Source organism: Neolamprologus brichardi, chromosome 15 (assembly GCF_056152115.1).
Source record: "Neolamprologus brichardi isolate AB-2024 chromosome 15, ASM5615211v1, whole genome shotgun sequence".
NCBI lineage: Eukaryota > Metazoa > Chordata > Actinopteri > Cichliformes > Cichlidae > Neolamprologus > Neolamprologus brichardi.
This window is the reverse complement of record NC_142118.1, coordinates 36,383,897-36,405,575: the sequence shown is the minus strand read 5'-3', so window position 1 is coordinate 36,405,575 and position 21,679 is coordinate 36,383,897. Positions and strand designations below refer to the sequence as shown.

The following is a 21,679-nucleotide window of genomic DNA, read 5'->3' as shown; positions in this document are numbered from 1 at the left end:
CTCATAATAACGATAATAATAATAATAGTTGGTAGATCAAACAGCTGAGTGCTTGTTCAAAGGAAAAAAGTGTCAAGTGAACATGAAGAAGACTTTTTTGTTAGCTCTCCTCTGAACAATCAGAAGCTCCGCTTTCTCCCTTGGCAGTGTGAAACGTGTCCTACAACCTCTTGCTGTGAACAAAGACTCTCGAGCCTTTAATTGTGCGGAAGGGCTGGCTTCACAAGTGGCTGATTTCCAGGTAACCCGGGAGATTCGGGGAGCACAACTGCTATAAGAGAGATGGAACACAAGAATGGTTGTGTGAGAATGTAGGTCAGAGAGAAACATCCAGACATCCATAAGCAGACTAAGCAGCTGCAAAAGGCAGGAGCGTCAAACAAATGGCCATTTGCTCCGTCTCGTGTGTTTCTGTGGTCGCAGCGCTGCGTCTTCTCTAATTACATGACGCTGGGCACATGATGTCATTGTGTCTTTGCAGAGTAACAGGTGATTTCCATGAGAGTGCAGCTGGTGCAAGCAGCCCATCAGATTGCATGAGGAAGAGAAACTAACTATGTGGGTTTCTGTACTATGTTCCTATTTCACCGTTTCACAGACCACAAATAAAGCACCCACAGTCTCAATTTAGTGTGTGTGTGTATTTGTGTCCCCTGAAAGCACATCAATTTATAATGAGACACTGGAAAGCTTGTTTTATGACTCACCAACCACTGACAGAAATAGCTGTTCTCTCTAGATTTATTCCTTTATTTGTTTTTAAGGGAATACCTCATCTGTATGTTCCTATCTGTCCATATGACAATCGACCACCTCTATGACCACGGAGAGCTTGGCTTTTTGCTCCTCGTGTCTCACTCTGTCCCGTTTGTGTTTGCTAACAGTGCCAGTGTCATTAGTGAGAATGGAGAGCTGTTCCTCCAGAGCATGCTCCATGGGACTTGAGTGTTCACCCTCACATGCAGGCCCTCAATACCGACGGCATCCGTGCATCAGTATCTGTGCTTCTGAGTTTATATGCCGATCTGGCTAACACTGGGAAGAGCTGTGTGGCATCAGCGTGGACCTGCTGCTGTCTCTAAAATGAAAGCGACGGTGATATTTAGTAGCACATCTTCCACATTTAGAGCTGCTGGCCCAGTCATATCCTTCGCTGACCACAGATCACATCAGGCGATTTTGTGTCTTTGCTTCTGTGAGTGTTCCATGTTAGGCTGAGTGCTGTGCCTTTAAGAAAAAGATGTGACTCCATCTTTTTATCAGTCACACTTTTATTTAGGTGACACTTTGGCAACACACCAAAGGAACAATGTAGATTATCTGATTTTAGTGAGCTGAGCAAACATGAATGAAATGAACCGGGTGACTCAAACGCATGAGTCTATATACCTGTCACATATTGCAGCATATAGATCTGCAATGCTCTGAATTCTATCTGTTGTCGCTCAATAAAGGCAAACTGACGTAAAAGTAAATACCAGCTAGAATATGCTGCTGAAGAACCTCTGGTGCTACTTGTGCCATGTGATGTTCTCACAGCTTGTGCTACCGGTGACGTCTGCATGTGTGGCCTGCCTTCCCTGAGGCCAGCTACAATGAATGGGCCTTCAGTACCTTAACTAAATAACTTCAACAGCCTGAAAGCAATTTGGGAAAAAAGAAAAAAAGGTGGTGGTGGTCAGGGATAAAGATCAATTCAAGGCTATTAAATGAAATACTCATTCACAGTCACACCAATAGCTTGGTGGTAACAGATAATGTTGATGAGAAGTTTAGGGTTATGCTTTTTAGCCTCCGTGTGACTTTTATTCAGCAGTGCAAATCTGACCTCATTTTGAGCCTCCCAAGGTAAACCCCGCTGGTATCAGACAGTGCTGAAAGAAAAGATGTCCTACTTGTATTTCAGCATTAATTCACATAAAACATTCATTTAATTCATTTTTTATTGCTAATTCTTTGAATTTCACATAACAAACCACATATATATTTATATTTTAAAAAATAACATATTTATACTTAAAACATCTTACTTTACATCTTAATACATAAAAGGTATTTTTTTTTCTTTTGCACAGCAAAGATAAGACACTTATGTTTCAGACAACATACCAGCAAACGTATGTACATGGTAGTCAAAATAATACTTCAATGAAGTCGCAACAGTGCAGAAATAAAAAGGTGACGAGCAGGCGCCCTGATGGGGGTTGTAAAGGAAGCCTGATGGAAAACAAATCTGCTTTTTTAAATGCTTTTTAAGGAATGTTTGGGAGCTTCTGGATCTTGATGATTGGAGCATGTTACAGAAGAAATATGATATTTTCAAGTGAGGAAATAAAACGTCAAGTAAACAAACTCGATGCTACAGCAAATCCTCTTAAACAAAAGAGATGGAATTAGTGCCGTGCGCCCTAAGGCGCGCTGGGAATTTGTCATTAAAGTTGTCTCTCAAATGGGTATGCCTTGTTTTTCTTTTGTTTACACAATCTTTTAACTTGGTTCAGTAGCCTAACTGTCTGTCTGCTTTGCCCCCAAATTACGTTTATGTCCTCTCAATTGTTAGTCTCAGTGGCACATGTCAAACAAGCACTTTGCAACTGTTTCTCAACAGTGGCTCAACAGAACGGTGCGCTACAAGTGCCCAGAAATGCGCAAAGTTTTTTAGGCAGTTTCTTGCACCTTTACCTCATCAAAGCCATTGATTAGTGGTGGCGGCTCCTGGTTGCTTTCTATGGAGGATTCGCTCCCTGTGCTCTCACCAGAGAGGAGTCTGGTGACTCTGAGGTCAGCTTTCAACGTCTGCACGTCGTTTCCTATGCTCATCTCTCCCAAGTCATTAATAATTTGAGTCAACTCTTGTTTGCCATTGGCAACACAATCATTGTCCGTGTCCAGAATGTCCTCACACTCAAAGTGCATTGCTTTCTCCTCCTCTTCCTCCCCCACCAAGTCCTCCGTGATAGAGCCCAATTTTGGTGCACTCCGGCTGCGCTCCACCGGGGGTTTGTAGTAGCACTGTCCGTTCAGCAGCTTCCTGAGAGGCACCAAGGGGATGGTTTGTTCCCCTATGAGCTGCTGCTGCTGGTGCCTGGCATCGTCCCTCCGTTTTAGTCTTTTAAACTCAGCCAGGGCTGTTGCCGAGGTCTGGTACAGCAGCAGCGCCATGGCTTTTGCCTTCTCCGGCTTGGACACCAGCACTGCGTGGCAGCGCAGCATTACGGCCTTGTGCTTCATCTCGTGCCTGTAAATCCAAGCGAAAATCTTGGGTAGCCGCGGGTCCGCGACGCAGTAGGTTATCCGGTGCAGCAAGTACAAGTGTCCCGGTCTCCTGGCCTTGTCATCCATATGCACCATGCGGATGCCCTGGGAGCTGATGGTCAGCCTCATCTTAGTGCCGTTCTTGCCCATCTCGCTTTTGCCCCAGATCTTGCTCACCGCTACGTCCGTGCAGCCGTCTCCTTTGGACTGGATCGTGGTAGCGTTCCCCAGGTAAAGCACCGTGTACGTGGGATCTTCGCTGGTGATCTTCAGCTTTTTCCTCTTTGACTTGAACATGCTGCCCACCCTGTTGAGTGCGCTCTCGGGGCAGGACTTGGCGAAGGAGGTGAGCGCCGAGTAGTTGAGACTCACCGCATAGCCCTTCTGCTTGGACTGCTTGTCTTCCTCAATCAGGTCGAACTTATTCTTCTTCCAAGGCAGCATTTTACTGCTGTTTCCAGTCAACAGCAGCACTGAGAGAGAAAGGAGAACAACTTTTTTTTTAATTACTACTAAATCCTAGAAGCGTTGTACTGCCTGTCAGGTCATGTGAGAGCTACTCTACGTGAACTAAACGCAAAGACACCGTACTTCATCTGTCCATCCTCTGAAGTGCTCCTGTCCATCGCAACATCCCCGTTTTATGTCATTGTAGTGCTGAGTACAGTCTGCTCTGACAGCACGAGATTCACAGTTTATATGCGAGGACAAACCATTTCAGCATGACTGTAGGGGGGGACTGAACCAAGTGAAAACTGTTAGTGTAAACTGTTCTTCTTGGTTTCTTGTGCTAAAACACGAATGATTATAAACAAGCGAAAACATCTATAGATATCTAAGTTATACTCAACAATTATGCAACATTTAATAACAGAGCTCTATAAAACTCGGTTTAAGAGTCGTCTGTTAATATAAACTACAGCTTCATTTTTGCATTAAAGAAGAGTGAAAAGCATTCCTGGAAACTATATTCCTGGAGGGATATATGAATGTAAAGTGAAGATATAAATACATTGTTCTGTTATAAATATCAACTGAATGGAAAGAAACAAATCCACATATTAGTTATTGTCCCGTGACTTGTTTTTTTTTTTCTTTTGTTTTGATTTTATCTGGAGTTTCTTAAGTTTAAAAAACTTGTTCCTCAACGTTTGAATTTGTTTGCAAAGATTTATGTTTAAATTAATGGATTAACCCATAATTAACAGTCTCATAGAGGACAGCGGCGTTTAGGATTTGTCAGGTCCAGGTTAGTTTGAGTCACATCAAGTCTCTTTAAAACGTCTGTTACATGCTGCCCCCTTTTGGCTCTGTTCGGAAGTGCGTTTTTTTTTTTGTTGTTGTTGTATGGAAGGAGATTTATGTTTTACTTTTATTCATGTATTTTGCTATTTTGCAAAACATAGCACAAATACAGAATGACGTTTTTGCTCTTCTTCTTCTTTCATCTGCTCACCTTAGGTGTCTCACTCTTGCCCTTCTAACTATACCCCGATCTGAGGGACAGCTCAGATTGAGAGGGCCATATACCCCAGGGGTGGGAGGATCAGTCCAGATATTGATACTGTCAATACCAACACTGATATTGGTATCTAATCAATACTAGGGAGATATGATTGTTACTTTGTTTCTCTCCTCTAAGTTCAGTATGTAGCCCACTGAACTGTGTTAAATACGTTATTGGTGGTTTTGTTAATGAAAAAATATATCTCAAACATGCACTATGAAAAATGACTGAACCTTTTTGTATTGACTGTCATTTTATTTATAGCCCATAACACATCTAAACAACAGATGCTGACGCAAAGTTCTTTAGAGACATGCACATTTACACTCCGTGTCTCCAAAACACCCAATTTCAAAATACAGGATAGTCTGAAAGTTATGTTTTTTTTCTTGCATTAACTAATTATTGTTGACATTAAAAGGTTGTCATTAAAATGTGTTCAGAATGATGAATTATCTCATAAATCACGCTGCTTTCTCCCATTTAAGCTGTCTTTATAGGGTAAAACTATGTGTAGTACTGTATTTACGTTGTATTGGAACGATACGAAAGTATGGAAAGCAATTTGCCTTTAGAAGTATCGCACAGTACAGATATACTCTTTTCTAATTTAATCTAATTCTAACATCTCGATCACTCCCAAGTGTGACACACGAGGAACTCATGTTGTTTCTGTCGGTGTTTCTTCAGGGCACATTTAACCGCTGAGCGTGTAACCGGAATGTACCACAGCTACTCTCCCGCCTGTATTTATCACATAAATGAGAAGATAATGTATGTCACTGTTTTAGAGTTTATTTTATTAACAGTATAAAGAATATAAAGGGTAGCTTTTTATAAAATAACATGGCTTCTAAAGTCCAACACCAATTTAATTGTCCGGATATGTTAATCGTTTGGTTTGTTCCATTTCCGGTTTTTACGACAACAAGGCTGTAGGTTGTGCACATGGGTCTCTGAAGCGAGTGGCTGGCCGCAGTATTCTTCAGTTTTGTATTCCTCCTGTGTTTTGTGAAGTGACAGCATCGGAGGCTATTATGGGCAAGAAGAAGGCGGGCGGAGGAGCCGTGCTGGGCAGAGCTCTGATCAAGGAAAGGCTCCAGGCAGGCCGGGGAAACAAAAGGGGCGACTCTTGGGTATGACACAGTTTTTTTTAAGCTCGTGTTAAACGTGTTCAGATAATCACAGATGTAGATATGAGACCTTTCGTGATATAGTATCATCCCCTAAGCAGTTGTGACAGCGTTTTTAAATGCCACTCAACTTTTTTAATTCCACTTAGATTACCCCACACTGGCTTACCAGGATGTAAATTTACTGATGCTGTTGTTTTAGAGCAAACGAACTAATGAGCAATGACTATTACGTAAATAAATAAATGACTGGGGTACGTTTGTAATGGGGATAAACTTTTCTGGGAAGTATTTTTAGAACAAGTCACAGGGTGGTTTGGATGCAAGGATGTGAAAATGATCCGCTATTTGGCGATGATGTCCCAGTCACAGCTGCTTTGTTTAATCTCGACGCTTTTTCACAGGCACTTACTGCTGGTCAAGCTACTGAAACTTTGTTGTCATTGTTTTTTCTTTCTATTTTCAGCTCCACACCAGTGAACTGAATGATGGCTACGACTGGGGGCGGCTGAACCTGCAGTCAGTGACAGAACAAAGTTCCATGGATGACTTTCTGGCCACAGCTGAACTGGCAGGAACAGAGTTTGTTGCAGGTAAATAACACTTTGATTCACTCATGTTTAGTTTTCAGGTGAATTGTAGGTATGTTTCTTTTTTTTTACTTATCAAACATGGGAAACTACAGTGCTCTGAAAAAGTATTTGCCCCATTTCTGAATTCTTATTTTTTGAATATTTGTCACACTTGCACATTTCAGGACATCAACAAATTAAATGATAAATTAGGCAAAGATAATTGTTCAATGATGACATCATTTACTATGGAAAAAAGACAAATCAAAGCTGCCTGGTTCTATGTGGAAAAGTATTTGTCCCCATAAACCTAGCAACTGGTTGTCCTTGGGTAGCGAGAACTGCAATCGAGTGTTTGCAATAACTGGGAATGATCCTTCCACATCGAATTTTAGTCCACAATATTTACGTGTATAAACCTAACAGAAGTAATTCTTCCTGTGTTTTTTGATCTGCCTTTTTATTCTGCTTGTTAATCTAATCACTTTCATTCATTTCTGTGTTTTCTTAGAGAAGCTCAATATCAAGTTTGTGCCGGCAGAAGCTCGAGCGGGCTTATTAACAGCCGAGGAGAAAAGCGAACTGATGAAGCTGCACGAAGACAACAAACATTTCCTCAGAATTCCGAGACGGTGATTTGAGTCGACATGTTTTTACAGCTTAATTTGTCTTAACGTATAAATAATATGTTGCATTGATAAGATCTGTTGTGTATTTCCTTGTTATAAGACCCCACTGGGATGAAAGCACCAGTCCAGACGAGCTTCAACAGACAGAGAAAGACAGCTTCTTGGAGTGGAGACGAGCACTTGCACAGTATGCAGCTTCTCTGTACTCTGAGTCACTTTTGGTGTTAAGAATCAGTAGTGGAATGCAGGGATAACCATTCAAAATTTTCTAATTAATGACTTATGATACATTTGTGCTGGATTATCGTTGCCTGTAATCTAATTACAAGTGTTCTCTTCAAAGGCTGGAAGAGGAGCAGAAGTTAATTCTCACCCCGTTTGAGAGAAACCTTGAATTTTGGAGACAGCTGTGGAGAGTGATTGAGAGGAGGTAGAACCCAAATCAACAGCAGATCACATTTCCTGAGGAATCTGTTCTCATTATGTGATGCTGAGGGAAAAAACAAATATTTCTTTTTTCTTATTTTAGTGACGTCGTTGTTCAAATTGTTGATGCCAGAAATCCTTTGCTGTTCAGATGTCTGGACCTTGTAAGTGCTTTATTTCAATAGTGGACAGATGATAGAAATCTGGTTTCATATATGAAAATAATTGCACTTTGTTTAATCATTTTGCATATTTCATCTGTCAACATTTGCTTGTATCCGTCTTTACGTACGTTTAAACTGTACTCCAGTGATTGTAATAATTCTCTGGTTGTGTGGCACCAGGAGTCTTATGTTAAAGAAGTTTCAGAGCATAAGGTGAACATGCTTCTGGTGAACAAAGCTGATCTACTGACCAGGGAGCAGAGGCGAGTCTGGGCCAAATACTTTGAGAAAGAGGGGCTGAGGGCAGTTTTCTGGTCTGCTCTGGCTGAAGGCAACAGGCTGGATGCAGAGGAAAAGGTGAGACTTTTCTCTCTTCTCTGAACTGTGATGCACTTGTATTTTTTTAGGGAACAGATCATTTATTGTACTGAAGAAAAAGTCACCTTTTGGCGTCTTTAATCCCAGTGAAAAATAGTGCAGAAACTTGTCCCCTCACAGGGCATGGAGGTGGCCGATCCAGAGTGTGAAGAGAGTGATCCAGAAGAAGGAGGACGGCAAATTAAAGAAGATGTGAGTCAGAAAGGTGCAGATGGAGAGGAAGAGGTAAAGAACAAGGAGGATGAGGACAACGGGGGAGAACAGAGTGACATAGAGGAAGAGCAGGAAGAGGTAAGCGTAGATGAGGAGGACTGGAAGACCTGTTCAGAAGGCGAGGAAGAAGCAGAGGGAGAGACTGCTGGTTCATCCGATGCATCTTTCCACAACTCCAGCCGTCTGCTGCGCAAGGATGAGCTGCTGGAAATGTTCAAGACTGTTCACAACGGCTCCAGGGTTAAAGAAGGGCAGCTGACAGTGGGACTGGTGAGTAAAAGGACCATCTATCTGTCAGTCTAGTGTAAATTGCATGCTGTAGCCATGTATTTGTATTTAGTAAGAGCGTTTGAACCACTTTGCAGAATTCACCAGGAGTGCTTTTTAATGCTTTACTAGAATTGTAGGTACAGGAAACATTTTAAGTGGATTTATAGTCGGGGAAGAAGCTCCACACTTTCCTCAGTATGAGTTATTTTAAAGCAATTAAATGTTCATTATGTGGTGGAACCAACAGGTCGGGTATCCTAATGTGGGAAAGAGTTCAACCATCAACACTATTCTGAGGAACAAGAAGGTTTCTGTCTCAGCCACTCCAGGACACACTAAACACTTTCAGGTAGGTACTTACTGCTCAAATGCAGGTTAAGATAAGATAAGATAACCTTTATTAGTCCCACACGTGGGAAATTTGTTTTGTCACAGCAGGAAGTGGACAGTGCAAAAGTTATGAAGCAAAAATTAGAATACAATAAGAATAAATACAGTACACAACTGTACAGAATAGAATAAAATAAAAATACTATATACAGTAGAATAAAATAAAAATACTATATACAGTAGAATAAAATAAAAATACTATATACAGTAGAATAAAATAGAATAAAATAAAAATACTATATACAGTAGAATAAAATAGAATAAAATAAAAATACTATATACAGTAGAATAAAATAAAAATACTATATACAGTAGAATAAAAAAAATACTATATACAGTAGAATAAAAAAATACTATATACAGTAGAATAAAATAGAATAAAATAAAAATACTATATACAGTAGAATAAAATAGAATAAAATATACAATAAGAAAAAATAGAATACAAATGCTATATACAACTGAGTAAAAATACAACGATGCCAGAAAAGATTATTGCACATTTGTGGATGTGTGTGTTTGATCAGTTAAAGTCTTTATTGTGGAGTCTGACAGCAGTGGGGAGGAAAGACCTGCGAAATCTCTCCGTCCCACACCGTGGGTGCCGCAGTCTCCCACTGAAGGAGCTGCTCAGTGCTGTCAGAGTCTCCTGCATGGGGTGGGAGATGTTGTCCAACAGGGATGACAGCTTAGCCACCATTCTCCTGTCACTCACCACATCCACTGGGTCCAGAGGGCATCCTAGAACAGAGCTGGTTAGGGATTCAACCAGCAAGAAGCTTAATAATAATAATAATAAATTCAAATTCAAATTTTTTATTTGTCACATACACAGTCATACACAGTACGATATGCAGTGAAATGCTTAGACAGCTGCTCGTGACCTAAGAAAAAAAGAAAAGGCTATGAATAAGATAGGAAATAAATATGAAAATTAAAAAGGGTAAATTTAACCAGGAAGGAATAAAATAAAATAAAATATAAAAATTAAGTTAAGAATGAGATAACTGTACAACACAAATTAGAATGAAGGGTAAATTTAACTGGGAAAGAATAAGATAAAATATATAAATTAAAGTTGAAAATAAAATAACTGTACAACAAAATACACCGTATAGAAATATATAAGAATGTATGAAGAAATATAAATATAAATATATATATACACACAATAACAGCAGCTGTACAAGTATTAACTAATAATAATTATAATAATTATAATAATAATGATGATGATGTTAGACCTGCGACAGACTGGCGACCTGTCCAGGGTGCACCCTGCCTCTCGCCCTAACACAGCTGGGATAGGCTCCAGCCCCCCCTGCGCCCCTGAAAAAGGATGGATGGATGATTATGATGGTGTTCTTTGTGTGTTTTTGTTTTTGACATTTATGACAGACGTTATATGTGGAGCCAGGCCTGTGTCTCTGCGACTGCCCAGGTCTGGTCATGCCCTCCTTCGTTTCTACCAAAGCTGAGATGATCTGCTCTGGGATTCTGCCCATAGACCAGATGAGAGACCACGTACCTGCCATCTCACTCATATCCTTTACATGACAGAGAGCTCGACTCTGCCTGTTCTGCTTTATGATTGATTCTGATGCTTACGACACGTAGTTCTTAACAGATTGGTCACATATGTCAGATGATTCCTCGGCACGTGTTAGAAGGCACCTATGGCATCAATATTATCAGACCGCGGGAAGATGAAGACCCTGACAGACCGCCCACTGCGGAAGAGCTGCTGATGGCGTATGGATGTGAGGCTAATAGAAATTTATCATGAGTCTGGATAGAATAGATTAACAATAGGTGAAATATGTACAACTCGAGAGAGTAAACCATCTTAGATTCTTTAAAACAATCTGTTTTATAGATTTAATTTTATGTATTGTGTTCCTCCTTGATCAGAGGTCCCTAGCTCAAATTGTGATACTGTCACCTCACTGTGGCACCCTTAGATGCTGCTAGCTGTCTTTCCCCTTGATGTAATTTCTCTGTTTTATAACATAGCCTTTTCTTTTTGGTCTGTTTCAGATATGAGAGGTTTCATGACGTCGCACGGCCAGCCCGATCAGTCCAGATCGGCCCGCTACGTCCTGAAGGATTACGTGAGCGTAAGTTCACAACTGCAAACTGTTGTGGGTTGGAAAAAACACACAGTTATGTTGCTTGTGTTTACTTTTTAATTTTGGACTGTGGTTGAGTGAGTGTGGGTCATTAATGAAATGTTTAGCCTTACAAAGTGGGAGGAAAAACAGATGGAAATTCTAGGAGAGATAAATAAGTTATTTTCATCTTGGCTCAGCTCTGTCACCGGCACCGTTAAACAGTGTAGCTGTAGCACATCTGTGTGTTTAAGCAGACTGTGGAGGTCTTCAGTCTCTTGTAAGGTGTAGCTGTTGTCTTGTAACCACTGAATTTGTTGGTTTGACCAGTTACCAGTCAATTATGCATCATGTTTACAACGACCTTTGCCTAACATAGCTCTTTTCCTTACAGGGCAAGCTTCTGTACTGCCATCCCCCTCCACATATAAAACCTGAAGACTTCCAGCCGCAGCACAAAAAGTTTGAGAAGACAGACTCAGACAGCAGTGACCTCTCCACAGTAATGAACAGACAACACAAAATTAAGAGAATCGAAAACGTGGTTGACAAGAACTTTTTCCATCAGGTAAATTATTCCTGCTGATCTTTTATTTTTGGTCAGTAGATGTTGTATTATAAGCTATATTACCAGAAGTGTTCTGTGACCCATCCCAATCATTGAATTCAGGCCCACAGGTGTGTAAAATCAAGCGCCTAGTCACGCGGACTGCATCAACAAACATTTGTGGAAGAATGGGATGCTCTCAGGAGCTCAGTGAATTCCAGGGATCGAATGCTAGTTGTGAAATTTCCTCACTAATAAATATTCCACACTTAACTCTTAGGCTACGTTCACACTGCAGGTCTTGATGCTCAATTCCGATTTTTTGATCAAATCCTATTTTTTTGTCTGCTCGTTCACACTACAAATAAAATGCGACAGCAAACGCGCTCTAGTGTGAACGCTCAAAGCAGCCGCATGCGCAAAAGAAGACCTCACACACAACGCGCTCTGTTTAGACCCAGAGCAAACAGTATTGTTTGACTGATGGCCGTTAATATAAAGACTTCGGACTTTACGTTTCCCAATTTTTGCTTTAAGTTATTTTGTTATTTACATAATAATGTAAATAACCTAATAATGTTTTAGAGGAGCGCTGCTTCAAAGGATAGTTGCAGATTTCTGTCAGAATCTGCAGATTATACAGTACAAATAAAATGTTCACGTTTCTCCAACATTGTCGTCCCAACAGTTTCACTGACATCTACACTGGATGGCCAGGAAGCGTTCGCGATGTCTTCTCGGGCGCTTCTCCGGCGCTGATAATTGGCGTCTTGTGTCGGTGACGTAAAAGACGGATTTAATGCGACTCGACCGTTCACACAGCAGTCGCTTTCTAAAACATCGGATATGTATCGGATTCAGAACCACATACGAAAGTGACCCAGGTCGGATTTGAAAATATCGGATTTGAGCCGTTCACACTGTCACACCATGATGGGATATGGGTCGCATAGGGTCAAAAAAATCGGATTTGATGCGCTTTCACCTGCAGTGTGAACGTAGCCTTAGTGGTATTATAACAATGTGGAAGCCACTGGGAATGACAGCAGCTCAGTGGTAATCTCACAAATCCACTTCTGGAAGAATGGTCAAAAATTCCCATAAACACACCTAAACCTTTTGGAAAATCTTCCCACAAGAGTTGAAGCCGTTATAGCTGCAAAGGTTAATTGGACATCATATCAAACTCTATGGATTAAAAATGGGATGTCAGTCAAGTTCACATGAGAGTGAAGGCAGACGAGTGAACACTTTTGGTAATATAAAGCGTGTCTGCAGCAGAGGAGCAGTTTATTATGAAGTTAAATAATTTTTTCTTTTTGTTGATGATGAACCTCTGTTTAGGAGAACGTGCGGGCACTCTCCAAAGGAATTCAGTCTGTGATGGGCTACAAAGCAGGCAGTGGACCTGTGGGTCCAGGCAAAGCTGAATCAGAGATGGCAGTGGGCAAACCCTGGAAAAAACACGGCAACAGGAACAAGAAGGAGAAAGTGCGGCGGATTACTAAGCATCTGGATGCCTGATTATGATCAGAAAATCGAAGTTAATTTGAGCAACTTAGATCTGTGAACTGTACTTTAGGAAAAACCCTGAAGCACAGTTCATGTGTGATTCCAAGGGGATCAATTCTGAGTGCTTTGTGTAGATGAAGGCCCCCTTTAATCCTGTGAGTGTGGAAAAGTCAGGCCGTCGTGACATTAACTAATGAGGTGCATAATCTGTCCGCTCTGGTTTTAACAAAATGGTGCAGTGCGCTCCGTCAGGCTGATCACCAGTTAAAGAGCAACCAATCGATTCAACATGCAAATTTGTATTCAAGGATGACACATAAAGTCTCTATGAATCAGTTAAAATACTGTATGTTGACTTTTATACATTTAAAGCAATGCTCTTTGTAACTTAACTGGGTTACGTAGAATAAACACATGCTTTCATGTTGGTGTGGCACTTTTTTGTCATATTTCCATAACAATATATTAATTAATGCTTCAGTGTAAATACAATATTTTGTATTTGTAATAGAAGACTATGAAATAGCAAGTTTTGTAATCTGAATAAGTTAAACTTTGCCAGCTCTAAGACCCGAACTCCTTCATGGGATGCATTTTTAATTTCTCTTTGGTCTTTGGGCTGATTGGGACCTGATGAATGTAAAAACAAAGAATGATGTGATTTTTATTTTGATTTTTTTTGTACCCGATTTTTGTTTCTGAGAAAAATGAGATCCACTCAGAGGCAGTGTAACATCCTCGTAAGTGGATATCAGGCCCTTGTAGAGCAAAATTTGGTATTTTGGTCTGGACAACCCAAAATGTAAAATAGACTGGTTCTTATATAGCGCTTTTCTAGTCTCCTGGAGTACTCAAAGCACTCTATACAACACGCCGCATTAACCCCATACACACCCATTCACACGAGCACTATTATCTATACAGGGAGTGCTTTCTAACTATCATTCATACACATTCATACTCCGATGGATGCATCGGAGAGCAAGTAGGGGTTAGTGTCTTGCCCAAGGATACTTGGCATGCAAACTGGGGGAGCCAGCTGCCTGAGCTATAGCCACCCCTTTAATATATATGGTCGTGTCCAAATTCATGGGCTGCATCCTCCTGAGGACCCGGCCTTCGCGGTCTACGTGGGCCGGGTCCTCAGGAGGTCGGGTAGGCCGGAAGTAAACGGCTATGGAATTGGACGGTCTAGCCTTCTCGATCTACTCCCGCCCTTAATTCAGAGTATTTCCGGTTGTCAGCGCCACGGCACGAAAATCGAAAATGGACCCCGAAATCTTTCTCCGTTATTGTGTTCATTTTTAATTATCAACGAGCTAACCCACATTCTCGCCTGAAAATATGTTTAAAGTTTATTTTGTGGCCCAGAAAGATTAATAAGAGTAATTTTAAAACTTAGTAGCGGCCGCCATTGCCGGAAACTGGAGTTTGGCTGGGCCGCGCTATGAATTCTGGGATATGGTGGGCCAAGAAGGACACACCCGACCCATCCTTCAAATTCGGGGAAAAGGAGGACGCATTTGTCGGCTGCATTCGGAGGAGTCTACGAATTTGGACAGCCTTCAGCGCGTCGCTGTGACGTAATCGGTCTACAAATGCGGCCTCAGGAGGATGCAGCCCATGAATTTGGACACGACCAATGTGATGTCCACATATGTGGACACCAGGTCCTAGGAGGTTAAAGAAGTGCATGAGGGTTGTAGGTGTCTAAGCATCTGAGAGCATTTCTAATTCTTACTGTTTTTGAGTATTTATCAACCAGATAATTGGAGTTGATTTTCTTACCATCACAGAATAGCTACAAGCTACAAAATGTTGTAAACCTGGGAACAAGTGGGAACTCCCATGAGTGTAAAATTAATAATATACAATAAATAATCGCAAACACCCCTGACCTGTGGTGGTGATTCTGCTGTTTCTGTTTTTTATGTCTAATGTCTTTGCTTATATTGGTAGATAGACTGAAACCAGCCTGATTTATGAAGGGTTTATATATAAAACAAAGACATTAGCTGTTTTTCGAGTATTTTTACGACTCTGTTATTGTAGCTAATCTGTGTTCTAAATTAGAATCGATCCAATCCTATTTGACCACTTTAAATGTATTGAAAGAACAGCTGTTTGTGATATTTGGTGAGATTTCTGCTGAGACTTGGATAAATAAAGGATATATATATAAAAGTCAATGTGCCAAAAACTGACTGCAGCTTCTACATTTGTGGCTCAAAATCACCTGTTATCATTCATGAGAGATATGCTTGACAGATCATAGCCCAACAACTCATTGACAACAATTTGTAGTCGTTTTTTGGCACGCGATCAAGTGTAAGTTTCCTGAAATGGACTAAGGTACACGCAATGCTTCTGATCGTAGCTACAAATGAACGGGCCTCTTTAAATAAATGGATGATGATTTATTTGTTGGCATCTCTAAACACAGAAAGAGCGTAAAATCCACACGTTCACTTGTGCCTTTGAACGTATTTCCATATATGACAGGTGGCACAGGTAAGCCACTCCCTGCCGCGTGCGGGCCGTTTGCGGAGCTGCCGCTGTGCTTCTGATGAGCAAGAAGTCAAATGTGCATATTCCACTAGGAGCATGGCTCAGTTTCTGGTCGGTTCTGCGGATTGTCGCTGAGCATTTGCACTTAAAATGAAGAAAAGTGCGCACATCGCGGACGGTCAAGTCGGGGAACGATCAGACTATTTCCTGACTAGTTTGGCTGATTTTTGCGTGGATTCGGTTAACACCTGTTTGTCCCGTGACGCAGACACACTTTGCGTCCCTGTTGGTCTCACCTTTCTTTCTGCGCTGCTTTTGCTGCTATCATGTCTCCTGTAAGTAGATTATCATTAATCACCCACCGGCCCCATTCATTTAATACATCTCTAACACTGACCCGTGGTAACTGTGAAGGTTCGTGTATCAGAGGTGCAAAATCCGGGGAGAAAATCCGGGAGAAACCGCGGTTTTCTTCTACTGCTTCATCGGTAACCTGTGCAGTACAACTGGAGCCATCCTGTCCAGGCAGCTGCATATACAGGTAGCACAGTTCTACGTGTAACCAAGTATTTTCACTCTATTTATGCATTAAAACACTAACTCCTTATCGCTGCCCTCTCTGCAGATTTTAATGGGTGCTTTTGCTGCCGCTGTGGATTTTGTGAACTGTATGTTGTGGTGCTTTCCAGTGTTCCTGTGTTGGAATTCGAAAGCAGGTATGATTAAGAAAATTCCATATCTTAATAATGCAAACCTTATCATTCCCAAACAATTTAGCAATTGTGCATTATTCAAAGTGCAGCAGCAAGGGAGCACAGGTGTTTAAATATTGTCATCCAGCCACAGTAGGTCCAATTATCAGAGAGGCGCTACAGATAACCACACAAATGAACAGGGGACCTATTGAAATGCTTTCTAACTGTAACCGTCCTCTCTGGTGTTCTCTCTCAGAAAAAAGGCTGAGGATGATGAAGAAGAGGAGGAGACAGCATCTCCTAGCAGTGTGTGTCTTGATGGTAGTTGCAGGAGGTTTTCTGAAGTCCAGGGTCTCCCATACTTCAGCACTGCAGCCCGTCAAAGGGAGGATGCTGCTGCATGTCGTCCTTCGAGTTTCCAGCTGGAGTTCTTCAATGGTGTGGTTACACAAACAGATACATGTGTATGAGTGTTGTCACCTGGGTTGTTTTGTTGTTTTTGAATTTGCCATTTTGCAGCTGCTCTAAATGTCCTTCTGCTGCATCGTAAAACCATCTGTCTGTAGGACAACACTGAAATCGTGGGTTACCTACTGGGGCTGCTGTCTTTTGTCATAGCCTGTACCTCCAGGATCCCCAAACTCAGCAGAGTAGTAAGTGACAAACCATTCACTTAAAATCATGTTACTGTTCTAATAAAGTTCCTAGTGTTGTTTGTATTCTTCCTTTTAGTGCAATGGACATAAAGTGACCCACACTGCCATTTTCTCTGGACTGTTGTGCTCACTGGCTGGTGCCCTCTACACTGCAGCCATACTCCTCTGTGGCACTCAGTTTAGATTTCTTATGAGAGCGATGCCATGGCTTCTGTCATCAGCAGGCTGTGTGACTCTAGACCTTCTTGTATCCTTACACAGTAAGTGTGACCACGCATCACTCAAACTGTGTAGAGATTCACAACTCACTTTGCTAGTGTGGGGTCGGGCCTCATTTTGCCTTCAGAGCTTTGTGTCATAGATTCGACAAGGTGCTGCAAACATTCCTCAGACGTTTGAGTCCATATTGATGTGATTGCATCACACAGTTACTGCAGAGTTGTCAGCCCTACATCCATGATGTGAAGCTACTGTGCATTCAGAGATCCTCTTCTGCTTGCCTAGACTGTGACAACTGACTGTTATTTGAGTCGCTGTTGATTTCTCTGACCATTCTCTGTAAACCAGAAAGTTGTGTGGAAAACTCCTGTTAGATCAGCAGTTTCTGAAATACTCAGACCACGCCATCTGGCACCAACCATGCCACATTCAAAGTGACTTAAATCGCCTTCCTTTCCCATCCTGATGCTCAGTCTGAACTTCAGCAGGTCATTTTGACCATGTCTACATGTCTAAATGCATGAAGTTGCTGCTGTGATTGGTTGATTAGCTACTTCCAATAACAAGTGGCTGAACATGTGTACCTAACAAAATTGATGGCGAGTGTGGATTCTCACTAAAACCGGGGCTACTGTCCATTACATCTAGATTTAGGTGATTTGCTTGAGTCTGTGCCAGTCATGCTGTGGTGTGGTTTGTTGACCTTTAACCTGTCATGTCAGATTGTAATTACTCATTGGTGCAAGAGAGGCTCCAGCAAGAAGGCTATGAGACTTTTTGCAGATACAGAGCGCCTTTTAGGTGGTTCACGGCGCCCTGCAAAGAATAACACTGCCATGAAGAGACAGACAAAAGGGCAAATTCCTTCATCAGCACAAACAAAAGTAAGCTTATTTTGTTTAGTCATACCACACTTTTGTTATTGTGTGTGCAAGGCTGCTTCTTGGATTTCTCAGAGTGAATTTAATAGCTTGTTGTCAATCAGACTTCCATAATAAACATGCTTTTTACTGTAATACTGATAATATTGGACTTTTACTTACTGCTTTCTTGTGTGGATTAAGTTATTTGGAAGTAGCACTATGCAGGCATTGTTCTGCAACAAACACTATTAGCATACACTAATAATAAAGCCTTGGTGTGACTATAATAGTATTCTTTTTCTTCAAAGATAAAAGAGCTCCAGAAGATGAGAGAGGTGGGCCAATACATGGATGTCAACAGTCAACCTGCGAGAAAAGTAAGCAAAGAATCTGTTGTGACACGACATTTTTACAACAGCAGTTTGTTTGATAGGAACTCTTCACTGCACACCGTTATTCTTCAAATACTAGATGTGCTTTCATTTTTGAAAATGCCCCTCGAGAAGGTGACGTCACCCAGGGGAGACGTGGGAAGCGAGCCTCCCAGCAGGAGGGTCGGGGCGATCGGAGCCGACGGCTTCTGCTCCGCAGACACATCCTGTGACTCCTCGCCGGTCAGCTCGGATCTGGAGGTGAGTTGGACTACTTGGATACAATCACTTAAATTAAGAAATGAATCAAATTTATCACTAAATAAACATTTCTCCTCCTCTCTCTAAAGCTATGATATATTTTCAAAAAGCTGGTAATCTTAATACATCAGATGTCAGTTCTCACCGTGTAAAGCAGGGGTGGGCAACTCCGGGCCTCGAGGGCTGGTGTCCCTGCAGGTTTTAGATGTGTCCTTGAACCAACACAGCTGAGTTAAATGGCTAAATTAGCTCCTGCAGTTCTCCAGAGGCCTGGTAACGAACTAATCATGTGATTCAGGTGTGTTGACCCAAGGTGAGATCTAAAACCTGCAGGACACCGGCCCTCGGGGCCTGGAATTGCCCACCCCTGGTGTAAAGCATAGCTATAATATGTAGTTATTCCAAAGTGCCACTAGGTGGTGACAGCATGTTTGTATGCTGGATAGTGTGCATGGCTGTTATAAAAATATGAATGAACATAACCCTTTGTGTCACGCCACCTTACATGAACTGCTGTGATGACCTGATTCTGTTAGTATCAGTCTTTTTATGAGTTTAAACTATTGAGTCAGTTGCACAACAGCAGTGGTGAAGTTCCTAAAGAGGTAATGACATCATGACTCATTATCATAAGCCAGGGGGTCTGGAGTCAGCTTGTGGAAATGGTGAATAAGAACGGCACTGACAAAACTGCTTCAAGACCTATGTTTTAGTGCCACTTTAGGATTGAGATCCTTTATTATAAAGGAATGGTATTGACTGTCTGCGTATGAAAATACAGCAGTCAGAAGAATTCATAAGCAGACGTAATAGTGCAACTATGCTTAGTGCTTTGCACATGTGACTTTGGGGGAAGTAAATCAGAAAACAGCCCTCAGACGTTCTTATAAGGAGACAATAGTCAGCATGTTCTTATTGGACAGACAAGTCTATGGAGACGTGTGTGTGCATGTGGTTTTCTGAGTGCAAGCTCAGTGTTTTGTATTTCAGTTTTCTGCAGTGTATAGCTGAGCCAGTATCAAATCTTCACTCGTCTTATTTTAGAGAACAGTTTATATTTATATAGTTTTCTCTTTTTTTGAAAAACACAGTCTGAGTTTGCAAGAGGATTCAAATTCCAAGTGTTTTTTTTCTTTGTCAGGCCTTTATGCTCATAAAAACTCCCGTACTAGAAAGCCAGGCTATGGAGGATGTCATTTAATCAGAAACAAAGGCAAATGGTGCGAGCACAAACAATCGCAGGTTGATACTGTTCACCAAACAGGAAAAAACAAAAGACACGAATGCCCTTTTAGCACAGTTGGTTTGTTAGAGAAGTAAAGGCGATTTGGAAAAGTGTAAGAATATGCTGAATGTGACAAAGTATAACTTTGTTTGGCTGTGAACACGCAGCTTAATCTTCACAAAGACAACAGGAGGCAATTTAAAGTTTAGCCGGGCCGTTTCTGTCTGATGCACTTGGAATTTACTGACGCTGTTTACTCGATCTTAGGAAGAATGATTCTTTCCTTTGTGTTTAATGTTTAATCCTGATTACAAAGAGCTGCAGAGGAGTTCAGGTCTATCAGTGAATCTTTTACTTTTTATTTGGTTACCTAACTTCCTAACAGCCTTAAAGCAAACTGGGAACTAAAACAAAGATTACAGAGCATTTTTTTGAAGTATTTAAATGAGTGGCTTTTCCTACTTTACATGTGATCCTGATAATTGGACAGTCGCCGCAGCCGGCAGCTTGAAACCTCCATTGTGCTGCGTTTCACGCACATTACTGCTGAGTTCTGGTTCTTGGCTGAGCTGAGGCTTAGGGCTACAGTGATGGGTGGAATTGTTTGAGATTTGCCATGTGGTCCAATTGTTCTGCTGTAAAGGATCTTTGATTAAAGACCAACAGTGGGCTGGGTCTGTCTGCCTAGGAAGTGGTGCAAAATGGTTGCCTTGTCTATAGGGGGCCAGTACCCTCTGCTATTTTGGGAGATGTTTATAGTCTGTTGTTTGACTCTCGCTGGCCAGGAATGTCACTGTGTGAACAATACAAGACCTGAGTTGTAGGTGTCGAGTTGACGTTGTCATGGGGCATGATTCAACACGACCACCATTGATGAGCCCCCCTAGAAAACTAAGGAACACTTAGTGTATGGTCCACTTCTGAGCTTCACTTGACACTTCCCAATTCATCAATACATACTTTGTTTGTATTTTAAATCAACATTAGGGTGCATTAATATATCATATGTGCCATGTGATTATCGCCAAATGCTTTTATAGCATAGCAGACACATTAGTCTCAGAATATTAGCTGTTTATATGACTTTGCTATAATTCTTTGTACGATTACTTTGACATGTTCTTGTTTTCTAGTGGGATTTTGAAGCAGCAAATGCACACTGGAGCAAAGCAACAGCAAAACAACAGGAGGGTGACGAGTTTCCCCTGCAAGAGTGGCCGACAAACCCCGAACCGTTTAACATCTGCGCCCGTTCCCCGTCTGGACTCGCACAGAAAGCTCTATCTGGTACGGAAGAGTGTGGCTCTGTTGTAAGCGTAGCTAAGTAAAGTTCACACATGCTGAGTGCAGTAATTTGTGAATAAAAGTGCAAAAATAAATCTGTCATCTGTCTTGTTTTACAACAAAAATTACTCTGATTGTTTTTGGTTTAAAGTTATTTCGAGTACCTTTTTGTTTCTAACACTGTAGCGAAGCACAAACGTCAAACTCCTGAAGACGTTCTGTCTTTTAGAAAGGTTTACAGAAAAGACCTTCCCTAATAAAACACTATTACTCCCCTGCTGCCATTCAAGGTTACTGGGTCATATCCTGTATTTTGCTTGTCGACCTGGGTTATCGGGGCTGGACTGGGAAAAGAGCCGGCAGAGCAGATAAGAACCAGACTAGACGCCCAGAGCTTGTCTGTCCTCTCCATCATTCAGCAGACCTCCGTCCATCTGCCTGCTGTGAAGCTTCATAAAATAAAAGTTACTAGAGGCAGTTTTAACTAAAGGGA

General features: G+C 41.5%; 3 protein-coding genes across 3 annotated transcripts; 2 read left to right on the top strand and 1 right to left on the bottom strand.

The window, feature by feature from the left end:
- Positions 1-1,929: 1,929 nt before the first annotated feature.
- fam43a (family with sequence similarity 43 member A) lies at positions 1,930-3,915 on the bottom strand. The gene is made up of 2 exons (XM_006791960.2): positions 3,847-3,915; positions 1,930-3,728 (listed from the first exon to the last, which is right to left on the bottom strand). Coding segments are annotated over exons 1-2 (1,071 nt in total). The 5' UTR covers positions 3,848-3,915; the 3' UTR covers positions 1,930-2,658.
- Positions 3,916-5,689: 1,774 nt separating this feature from the next.
- Positions 5,690-13,527, top strand: lsg1 (large 60S subunit nuclear export GTPase 1). Its single transcript, XM_087852793.1, has 14 exons — positions 5,690-5,898; positions 6,362-6,488; positions 6,979-7,099; positions 7,197-7,283; positions 7,440-7,526; positions 7,626-7,686; positions 7,867-8,043; positions 8,185-8,547; positions 8,795-8,896; positions 10,336-10,483; positions 10,578-10,697; positions 10,975-11,054; positions 11,440-11,613; positions 12,937-13,527. Exons 1-14 carry the CDS (start codon positions 5,800-5,802, stop codon positions 13,114-13,116), a joined length of 1,926 nt encoding a protein of 641 aa, XP_087708919.1. The 5' UTR covers positions 5,690-5,799; the 3' UTR covers positions 13,117-13,527.
- Positions 13,528-15,673: 2,146 nt separating this feature from the next.
- On the top strand, positions 15,674-21,230 carry tmem44 (transmembrane protein 44). The gene is made up of 10 exons (XM_087852403.1): positions 15,674-15,947; positions 16,027-16,153; positions 16,238-16,328; positions 16,564-16,745; positions 16,874-16,960; positions 17,040-17,210; positions 17,905-18,066; positions 18,354-18,422; positions 18,549-18,677; positions 21,036-21,230. Exons 1-10 carry the CDS (start codon positions 15,763-15,765, stop codon positions 21,228-21,230), a joined length of 1,398 nt encoding a protein of 465 aa, XP_087708529.1. The 5' UTR covers positions 15,674-15,762.
- Positions 21,231-21,679: the final 449 nt, after the last annotated feature.

What these genes read in the sequence shown, in the direction of transcription:
- lsg1 (XM_087852793.1), top strand. Translation starts at nt 5,800, where the DNA reads ATGGGCAAGAAGAAGGCGGGCGGAGGAGCCGTGCTGGGCAGAGCTCTG. An exon ending in ACAAAAGGGGCGACTCTTGG is followed by an intron (nt 5,899 to 6,361) that starts GTATGACACAGT and finishes TTCTATTTTCAG; the next exon opens with CTCCACACCAGTGAACTGAA. An exon ending in ACCTGCCATCTCACTCATAT is followed by an intron (nt 10,484 to 10,577) that starts CCTTTACATGAC and finishes TTGGTCACATAT; the next exon opens with GTCAGATGATTCCTCGGCAC.
- tmem44 (XM_087852403.1), top strand. Translation starts at nt 15,763, where the DNA reads ATGAAGAAAAGTGCGCACATCGCGGACGGTCAAGTCGGGGAACGATCA. An exon ending in CTTCATCAGCACAAACAAAA is followed by an intron (nt 18,067 to 18,353) that starts GTAAGCTTATTT and finishes TTTTCTTCAAAG; the next exon opens with ATAAAAGAGCTCCAGAAGAT. An exon ending in ACAGTCAACCTGCGAGAAAA is followed by an intron (nt 18,423 to 18,548) that starts GTAAGCAAAGAA and finishes ATGCCCCTCGAG; the next exon opens with AAGGTGACGTCACCCAGGGG.